We start from the raw sequence: 10,341 nt of genomic DNA on the forward strand, positions 1-10,341 counted from the left end.
GTCCAAACCATCAGCCGCTCCTCCAGCAGATCAATATCCTCATTTAATCTTACGTCCTAGATGTGTTTTGTTGAAAAACTGCCCAAATTCTGTAGATATTCAGTTTTCCATCACGGCCAACTCAAGAAAACCAGCACATTGTCGCACATGAACAGTAAAACCAGTGAATTTTTATCACTGTAGCGGGCTCCAAAAGTCTGAAAGTCTGACATTATGGCATGTATGAAAAGAAGAATTATTTAAGATTATGCTCTATTTTTAGCAAATTTGTGTAATTGATCAGCTTTAAATCCGATCAGGTGGGTTTGATCTACTGAAGCTGGTCAGTGCCACAAATTTGCTTAAATCTGGTTGTCAGAATAAATATTCTTGATTTTCAGAGTGTTCTCTCAGGCCTGAGGTCCCCACTGTACAATAGACTGTATCCATGCTGCCATTGTACTAATCAATGTCATTTTTTCACTACGGTGATCAATGGGGCACGTCCGATTTCATACATGGTTGCATCTTCGCTGTGAATCTAATTTACGTTGTTCCACCCAGCTACTGATCCATTAAAAGGAAATCAATGGCCGCGGCTGGACCGTCTGTTTTCCACGCAGATGACGGCAGACTGGATGGACGATGGAGGATCCACCTCTCGTCGGACTGAAGCTCCCAGCGGACGTCAGGACAAACATCATGTTCAATTCCATCATAATGTCAAGTTTGGGGTTTTTATACAAAACGTCAAAGATTTTTATGTCTAATATTTAGATTATAGTGAGAGTTTATATACACCATTTAAAAAAAGTTTTTTAAAATCAAGCATTTTTCAAAGAGTGTTTGAATCCAAATTCTAACCTTTAAAACATAATGGGTTAAACTGAGCATTTTTCAAACTTAACATTTTGTAAAATAATTTAACATCAGTTTTTTCCTTGTTGAACTGCGCTGCTTGGATTCATTATTAGTAGGTGTGTTTAACAATGATATCTGTTATTTGTTTCTTCAAGGTTATAAAAATGTTCCTCAGACTTTTAGGTTTCTTGACTATTGCTGGCCTGTAAATACCTTTGAGACGGTTTATTAAAGGTAAGTTCACAAACTGAAGTCACAGACTGTTTCCTTATACTGAATGTTATCCATTTATTACTGAAAATAACAGTTTCTTCCTACTAAAGATAGAAGATTAGGAGAATAAAACATGCAGTGACAAGATTCTTTCTGAAAAACCATCAACACGGCCGCAGACACACCAACGAGGAACCTTTGTTTCTCCTCTCAGAACCGAAATTAGAATAAATGTTCCAAAAATAAAACACCCTCTGAGAAAAAAAAAAAAAAAAAAAAGGTCAGATCTTAGAGGAAACAGCACAAAATTAAAACAGACTCACATACATGTTTAAACAGTTTGTTGTTAAAGTCGCGGGTCGACAGAATTTTAACACTTTTAAGGACCACAGCAGCGTTTCTGTGCATTTTAGCCGCCACACTCAGGTACTCAAGACTTCTACGATCACTTAACGCAGACGTATTCTTTAGTTTTAAATGTTTCTGTCACCACAGACTCATCTTCTCAGTATGAAAATTGACTCGTAGGGACGTCGAGGCTGCTTGTATGTATTGTCGCGGTCTCGCTCCTCGTCTGCGGCTCTGACAGTGTGAGCCGACGATTATCTCAATCATGTTCACTGTGACAGATTATCGAGCAGGTTTTAAGTTTCTGAAGATGAGTTTTATTAAAGTAAAATAAATGAAACTGTGGCTGTAAGAAAAGAAGAAGAAAACAGACAAATCAGCAGTGAAGTACGAAGCATGCGTTTGGTTATTAGTGTGATAAAACGCACAGAAACGCTGGTTTGGTTCGTCAAGACTGGATTCTTCTTAAAATACTGAATGTCTGCAAAAACGGGTGCATAGGGTTTAGAAAACAAAATCATCAGTAACAGTATATAAAAAAGACAATTATTCCTGGCTGACTACCACTGAACACAGAGACCGGTGACTGCTTCATGTTCCTATTGGGAAATCTTACCAAAACAACTTTATAAAACCAAGCAAAAGGACCAGCATCGATCTTAAAATGGAGCCGCAAAGACAAGCTTTCTACAAATGGTTCAGTGGACGTTACATTCATGTCAAAACAAACAAATCTTTTCTCGACAAACGACCAAATCTGGTCAATCTGACAGAATGACGGATAAGAGGGAGGGGAGGGGGGCAGAGAACTTTTCTAGCGTCCTCCTGACTTGCGTCCGGCCCAGGATCGGGACCGGGAGCGTGAGCGAGAGCGCGATCTTGATGCGGACCGGGACCTCGAGCGGGACGGGGAGTGCGTCCGCCGCACTTCTTCCTCGGTGTAATGGGAGGTCGACGCCGGGTTGACGGCTTCCCGCGGAGATGCAGATTTGGAGCGCGACCGAGATCTCCCTCTGGACTCTCTCCGGGGCCGCTGCCTGTACCTGAAGAGACACAGAGAGACGGACGGCCGTCAGAGAGAAAAACGCTTCACTCAACGGTCTGATGTGTCAAACGTTCTGAATTTTAAGGTAACGAAGGCTGAAAAACTACATTAACTCCACCCTAGAAATGCTGTGAGTGTATTTATACATCAGGGTTGGAAAATCGTTGATGGGCGATCTGATCACGGTGGGAGTTATGTCGCAGCTCGCCAGTGAAATATCAGCTTGTACAACTTAATGCTGCATTCACAGACAGCAAACTGGATATCGTGTTAAAGGACGACAGCAGAACGGTAAAATCAGGAGGTCAGCAGAGAATATTGTTACAATATATTGAATTTTCTGCCGAATTAACAACCGGATGTTGCACAGCTCCCTCACACAAGGAGAAATCATGCAGTAATGCATAATATACTGTATTGTGCTATATAATAATAATAATGCAAAGCACACAATGATTGCATCTAATATATTTCACTCTATTCTTTGTAAACAATACATCACCATAGCAACATATCGTCATGCATTTTTTGTTTTGCTGTTGTTCAAACAACAGCTGCCTTTCAAAAGTCTGTGCGACAGTATGACAGCATCCTGTTCTGCTTATTATTTCAGCATCTTTTAATCTTTAATATCACAAGTCAGATCCACAGCGTGAACGACTGATAGAGAGCAGGGCAACGTTTTGGTGAGCAGGCACGAGGACAACAGAAGATGCACGGCGTCACATTCAGGGAAAAGAGACATTAAGGATTTAAAATTCACTCGTCACACGTGCTGATTAACGGGGCTCAGCGGGTGAACAGAGCACAGCGAGGTGCAGATTCTAGAGATTTTGCAGCGTCATAGTTTTAACAATGTGTAATTTCAAATCAAGTTAATATCAGCGTAGGAAAAAACAAACATCAATCCGACATCTGATTGCCAGTCGGCACAGGCTTATTTTAAAGAAATACAATTAAACATTACAGAGACAGAGAGTCAGACTCTAAGGGAGGCTCTACCTGTCGTCCTCACGGCTCCTGCTTCTTCCTCTTCCGTACACACGACCTCGAGACCTGAAGAGGGAAAATTAAAGTTATTTCCTTTTCAAAGAAACGCTTAAGCACAACAACCGTGAGGATTCAGTCTGTGGCAACAAGTTACTGGGAGACACACTCACTCTCGAGGACTCTCGGACCGCCTGCGATGGCGATCGTACGATGGGCTGCGTGACCTGTATCTCTCGTAGCTGCGGCTGCGGCTGCGTCTGCGCCGGCTGTCTCGATCATAGTCATCGTATCGGGAGGATCTGCTTGGAGAACGCCTTTCCTTTGATTTCATCTGATTTGGTGCTGATGTAAAAAAAAAACAAACAAAGTGATGAGAGAAGCGGATTAGCCCCGACTAGAAGGCAGAAAACATTCACAGGAGTAACAGTTTGTGAGGAACTAGTAACATCTCTTCTGTTTTAACATGTCGCCATCAGGACGACTGTAAGAACTCTATTATCACTGGCTGTAACTTCCAGTTTATTTGGCTGCACAGTGATCAGTCAATATAAGCATTAATCAAACAGCCAATCATTGATTGATTAATGTAAGCATTAGAGGATGAACACTGAGTCACAGAGGGGACCAACAGGACTTGAAGGACATTTTGATTTGACACGAGCACAGGTGGAAATGTGCCAGTCAGCCCCGAACACCTAAATGGAACACCCCCATTAATAATGAGCTGAGAAAGACGGATTCATCTAACCACCTGTGTAACTCACACCACCACACTGTTAGGGTGGATTTAAGCCATGAGTTTGGCTACTTCAGCGCTGCCAGCAGCACACACTGCTCACTGATTCCTACAATCCAGGTAGTGAATGAATATTACAGCTTTTGTAGGTTAAGTGACACCAATAATTAGGGCTGGCTTTCATTTAAAGGAAAAAAAAAAGCATGCTACCAATATGAATACCAGTATCCTTAAAGTGATATCAGTACAAAACTTGATTTGGTGCTTTGTAAAGTTATTCGTACTTCCAGTTACTCCTGAGATCATTTGATTTAATTCAATCTTCGCCACATTCGACTTCACCACAGGCTGCATGAGCTACAGTTGCTGCTGTGGTCGGCCAATCATACGCTGCATTTAACAACAGACCCCTCAAGGTGATTGGCTGTGAGCAAACCATACAAGTAATCATTTTGTAGTAGTTATTTTAGTCATTATCAAATACAAATCTTTTGATACTACTTCAGTCGATACCTGAAAAGGTATTGATTACTGATACCCAGACATACTGACAATCTAGTTTCAGTACAGAGCAAGAAAACCTGTATTTAGCTGCAAATACAAACAAAAAGTTAAACACTTACTCTTTCTGTCACCCTGGGCGAACTGGATTTCAATCTGACGACCACAGACCCACTTCCTGTCCAGGCTGTGAAGGGCGTCTTCGGCATCGCGCACATCCTCAAATGTGCTGAGTGGTTAAGGGTTTTGTTTGCTCTGATTTTCGGTAAGACCACACAAACTCAGATAAATGTTTTAGGGCTTTTTTTCTTTTTTCCTCAGGAGGGTGAAATGAGCAAAAGGAAAAAAATATTTCCACTCACAGAAAATACTAAACCATCAGTTCCACTAATATTTTCTACTTGTAGTACATTTGTAGTACTTGTAACTTTCTTTCTTTCTTAGCACATTGGATCTTATATTTGTGGTAAGAGTCATTCAAACATTTTCTTTAATTTGTGTGGCCTGATTTGTAAGAAAAACACTTTAAAATTACAACAAATTATACATTACTTCAAACTGGTAAAACAAGTGAGAAAAGCAACAAACAAATGCACGCTGAGCTGATTTTTGTAGAGATATAAGATGAAGCAAGCTTTTCAAACACATCAAATAATTGTGTGGGGGATCAGGACTACAAATATGTAAACAAATCAAATACATTAATGGTTGATTAAATTGCTTTGATTAAAATTAAAGTGTCACAGGGAAAGCTGATTTTGTTGTGATGTCAAATTTGTGGATTTGTCTTGGGAGGATACAAAATAATTCAGACTTGTTACCTTTGCCCATGCTTGACTTTGAACTTCATCTTGATCTTTACACTCTTTAATCGACTCCCACAGAGACTTGGGTTTCCTGCTTGCCTTTTCCTCTTAAACCTCTTTTCTTTTCCCAATTCTTTGCCGCCATTTCCAAGCTTTGTCTCCGTTCCCTTTTCCTCTTCATGCTTTACTTTCTCTTTTGAACCTTTTCCCTCCCTCTGATCCTGCAGGTCTGTGTGACTTGTCTTTACAGCTACTCTACACGGGTCTTTGTTACTCTTTGTGGCCGGTTCCACAACTGGATGCTTTTACATTTTCTGAAGCAATAACAGAGAAATACGTGTGTTAGATATTCAATCAAATTATGTGCAAGAAAAAATGCCATAAAAACATATCTTCTCTGCTGAAAGGAGATTAAAATTATTTGTTAGAAAGAGCACAAACAGTAAAAACTCATTGGGAAAGGATATTGAATGTATGCAAATCCTCTTGGTTGACGTGTATAGAAGTCAAGTGGGATGTAGACATCCACTATCGGCCCATAGCGGCCAAACTCACGCCGCAAATCCTCAGGCCTGAACACCGTAAATACAAGTGTGATTCCACTGACCATCACGGGCAACTCTGCCTACATCATTAACCAGTAACAGCAGCTGGGAGAGCAGCTGGTGACAAGGCTAAAGGGACAGTTCACCCCAAAACACACACACATAAAAAAACACTTTACCTCTTACCTGGTGATCTGACCCACCTGTCCACACAGTTTCTGTGTTCTTTTCTTGCTTGCCGTTGCTCCAAAACAATTCTACATCTAAAAAAGGTTGAATTAAGCTAATTTGTGCTGTGTTTTGAGGTAAACGGACCCTTTAAGGTTTATATTTTGATCAACATGCAATTCAATGTCAAACCCACTAACAAGTCTAAAACTGACATAAGCAGAAGTTGCAGCACTTTTGCTCCATTCCAGTTAGATTCAAATCAGATGTTCAAAAGTAAAACCATTCAGCAAATAACAGCTAATCATGTCTGGAGAACATGGGTTAATATGTTACAATGATGAGGAGAAAAACACAGAATAAGATGAGCACTCATACACACACTGTAGTCAACATGTATATAATCAGTTTAGGAAACAATAACTGTAGGTTTATCTACTGAAAACATTAGTACAGCTGGATTAGGAAAATTAAACCTAATCTAAAAACGTACCATTATTACTAATTTAACAAGGCCTGTAGAGTAAAAACCTGACTGCAGTTTCATATACTTTCAACCCTTTTTTGTCTGTGTTGAGATCAGGGAAACATTTGACGATGTTTTTGTTTTGTAAAAACACAGGCTGGAGTTAACAGAATGACATTAATAGAGAACTACTGGACTGTAATGTTATAATTAGACAGCTTGTGTATTTTTGAAGTCAGTAATATTACTAATTTACTAGATTTGACAGGACAATTATAATTATGCACTAACAGACATTTTCTTGTTTTGTTTCTATCTTATCCTTAAGACCAAACCTATAAGACTTGTTTTTACTGCTTTGGGACTTTGTAGCTGATAACAAACCTTTGTCACCAACTTTCAGAGGCTTTCTGATGCCTGTTCGATCACTTGTTAATATTTAGAAGGTATCTACATTTAAGATAATCGATTGTAAAGGTGGTGCCGCGCTTTTATTGAACCCCCACAGGAGCGTGTAAAGCTCATTTACGCTCATTATCCTTCAAAACATATATCAGTCACAATATGACGTTATGATGGTTAACGACTTTAATAAAAAGCAGGCAACTTAAATGAATAAACGCTAACTGAAATAACGGCATATAAGCTAACGTTAACTAGCTAGATTCATTAAAAACCAGCCAAGTTAAAACCTTATTTTTAGAAATTATTTTACCTGCAAAACACCAAAACATTCACTGAATTGTTGTTTGATTTCACGCTGCGTTGTTTGCTCATTTATAAACATGAAAACGTGCGGGACAACGTGCAGCCGACACGCAACGCAAACAAAGAGACGTTACCGAGGCGGAATAAGTCCTAAAAAAGACACCTTGATATAAAAGCAGCGGTTTTATTTGAATTAAATGAGTGCAATGTGACGCTACTGATCAATATTCCGCACATAAAGCGCCGCTTCACGCTATTTTAACGCAACATGAGGCTCGACGGAGAGGCTAACTTTAGCTGCTAGCTAAGCTAAACCAGCTAGCTGCCGTAAAATATGAGTTAGTTAGCGTTAGTGGGTGACGTGTGGTTAAATAGCGTCTGAATGTGGACTCACCTGGACTCATCGGAGATGTTTCTGACAAACAAAGACGTGTTTGGAGGCCTCATGTATCTGGCCATATATTTACACTCACACCGCAGAAGAATTTTTTTTTTCGTAAACGAAAATCTGCAGGGAAAAAAATTTGTAGCGCATGCGCACTTACAAGGCGCCTGCTGGTTCTTCTTCGCTGAGCAAAATTCAGGCGCTAAAAGCCCACAGTGGCCCCTGCTGTCTGTCCTCCACATCCATCATCTGTGGCAGAAACTGGACTGAATAAAGACAAACAACCTGGTTTGTTCAGTCATTCACATTTATTCTTAAATGCATAAAGTTTTTTTTTTTTTTTAATTGTGTTGTTTCCAGTTGGTTCCATGCTTGAAGCTGAGAAGCTCTAAGAGGCAGCCGTTCGCTGTTTGATCAGACTCGTTTACTTCTGCTGATGAAAGTCACAGATCCAGCAGTGATAGTCTGGAAAAGTCAGGAGGCAGAAACAGAGAGAAAACAGCTCTTTTACATTAAAAAAAAACTCACACTGAATCCATCGTCATCATTGCATGTGTGTTTTTTTTAAAGACTTAAAACCACTGACCTCAACCAGGTCGTCCCCTTGCTTCTCTCGGACGGAGGTGAACTTGTCAGTCTCCGAAATCAGCTTCCCATTCTCCTCTCTGACGGTGCACTGGTCAAGAACAGAAACACTGCATGGGGCAAACATTTCCACCATAATCTCCTTTGTTATTGAAAGAAATCAGGCACCCTGTGCATAAATCAAGCTATTATTTTGCAACCAATAACAAATTAATGTACGGAGGAAAAATGTGAGTTTAATTGCCTAAAATTGACATACTATATTTGCCTACTATATCTATAATGAACTCAAGAGCAAGATGGGTCTTGCCGTATTTCAGATACATTATTTGTCTTAATGAGCATCATAAATTCATCCACCCTTCCCAAAGATGTCCACATCTCACTGTGTCTTAATACATTTAGTCTTGCAATCACCAAAGGAAACTTGTTTGGTTGTTGTTTTTTGATAAGTAAGACTATTAAATCTTTATATGCATGGGGCGACACTCTGGAGATCTCAGCACTGCCTTAAAAATGCACAAAAACACCATCTTAGACACTTTTCATGGTAAAATGTTGGCATCATGAGCTCACACACAACTATCACGTCTTCACTTCTGTGCTTGTGACATGCACGAAGAGTTTGAGGCTTGAATTACCTTAAACTTCCTGCCATCCAGAGTCGTTATCTCAGACTCCTTTCCGATGCTGAATGAGTGGACTTTGGTGCAGATGGGGGTCTTCATCGTGTAGGTGAAGTCTTTGCCGTTCTGCTCAATCACTATCACCGGTTTAACACCCTTTCGCATTTTGACAACCACTTCAGGTGCACCTAGAGGGCATCATTCTTTTAAAAATACATGTTAATGTCTGCACACATGGGCAAATAAATGCTTGAAACTTACCAATTTCTTTTAAGAACTCCTCGAGGTTTTCCTCAGAATAAACCTGCCAAGTGCCGCTGAAGTCCATGCCTGCAGGTCGTGCTGCTTGCCGGAGGATGTTTGTTGTTCTTGTTGTCATAATCCCATCACACACTGTGCTGGTTGGCATGTTGGGGACTTCAAACTCCCTGTTATTTTAACTGGAGTTTCCAGCAGGTGCCATGATGGACTGAACTTTCTGGTAGTGCTCATTCCCAGCGGGCTGTGGTGTAACATCTTCCCAGTCTGCAGCAACAGATGTTACTGTGAGTGTAGATGAAATATGGCACCAGATACCAGGAGGCAGATGCTTGCATGCATCCATGAGATCCAACAAAAACACTGCAGATAGACACTGAATTTAGGCAACGACATACCTTTATTTCAGACAGGAATTAAAGCTTTCCTTTGTTTGAGAAATGTTCATGACTTTCTTTTCAAAATATAAAAATACTTCAGCTGGCAAACACACAGAAAGCAGAAAACATTTTAAGGCAAACGTGTGCAGGCAGCAGGAAGCTCAGGCAGTTCAGTGCAGGTATGAAAAGGTGATTCACGTCTTTCACCTCCCAACAAAAATCTGGCAGCAACCAGGAGCACAGATACACAGAACTTCTGTACAAGAAAAGCCCACAAACTCGATCACTGCTGGAATGTTACTGAAGCTCATAGCGGTCGAACACTGAAGCTTACACAACAGGCACATCATGAACAGGGACAGGACTGAGACACTTCTTTTCTTTCTGCAGAGGGCTCTCTGTTAATACTGCGCCATGCTGCAGTCCCTGAGAAAACACGGATCAGTCATGCAGCGATGTTACTAATACAGTGCTCGGCTTGTTCACAGGCCTCCAACAATACTGGCTGTTTATTCTTGGATCACCAACTACATGCTTTTTTATTTCACCAGGACACTTCTAACACGTATTAAAGTTAAATCCCTTTTTTATGTTTTAGCCTGATTGATAAGGATTTCTGGGGTGTATACTCATATTGAAATCTCAGAGATGTAAAAAGTTTGATAACGATATGGAAACAAACATTTCTGATAAGCGCATCATCTGCTCAAATTTGCTTTTCAATGATTTTGACAGTTTAAA

At 40.3% G+C, this 10,341-nt stretch overlaps 2 protein-coding genes across 2 annotated transcripts; both read right to left on the reverse strand.

Annotated features, from left to right (window-relative positions):
* Positions 1-1,103: 1,103 nt before the first annotated feature.
* On the reverse strand, positions 1,104-7,869 carry LOC139215696 (serine/arginine-rich splicing factor 10-like). The gene is made up of 6 exons (XM_070846733.1): positions 7,761-7,869; positions 5,945-6,051; positions 4,796-4,897; positions 3,607-3,778; positions 3,449-3,502; positions 1,104-2,444 (listed from the first exon to the last, which is right to left on the reverse strand). Exons 1-6 carry the CDS (start codon positions 7,823-7,825, stop codon positions 2,216-2,218), a joined length of 729 nt encoding a protein of 242 aa, XP_070702834.1. The 5' UTR covers positions 7,826-7,869; the 3' UTR covers positions 1,104-2,215.
* Positions 7,870-8,165: 296 nt separating this feature from the next.
* Positions 8,166-9,371, reverse strand: LOC139215737 (fatty acid-binding protein, liver-like). The gene is made up of 4 exons (XM_070846780.1): positions 9,224-9,371; positions 8,978-9,150; positions 8,338-8,427; positions 8,166-8,216 (listed from the first exon to the last, which is right to left on the reverse strand). The coding sequence occupies exons 1-4, from the start codon at positions 9,369-9,371 to the stop codon at positions 8,166-8,168; spliced, it is 462 nt and encodes a 153-aa protein (XP_070702881.1).
* Positions 9,372-10,341: the final 970 nt, after the last annotated feature.

The sequence above is a fragment of the Pempheris klunzingeri genome, chromosome 16 (genome assembly GCF_042242105.1).
Source record: "Pempheris klunzingeri isolate RE-2024b chromosome 16, fPemKlu1.hap1, whole genome shotgun sequence".
NCBI lineage: Eukaryota > Metazoa > Chordata > Actinopteri > Acropomatiformes > Pempheridae > Pempheris > Pempheris klunzingeri.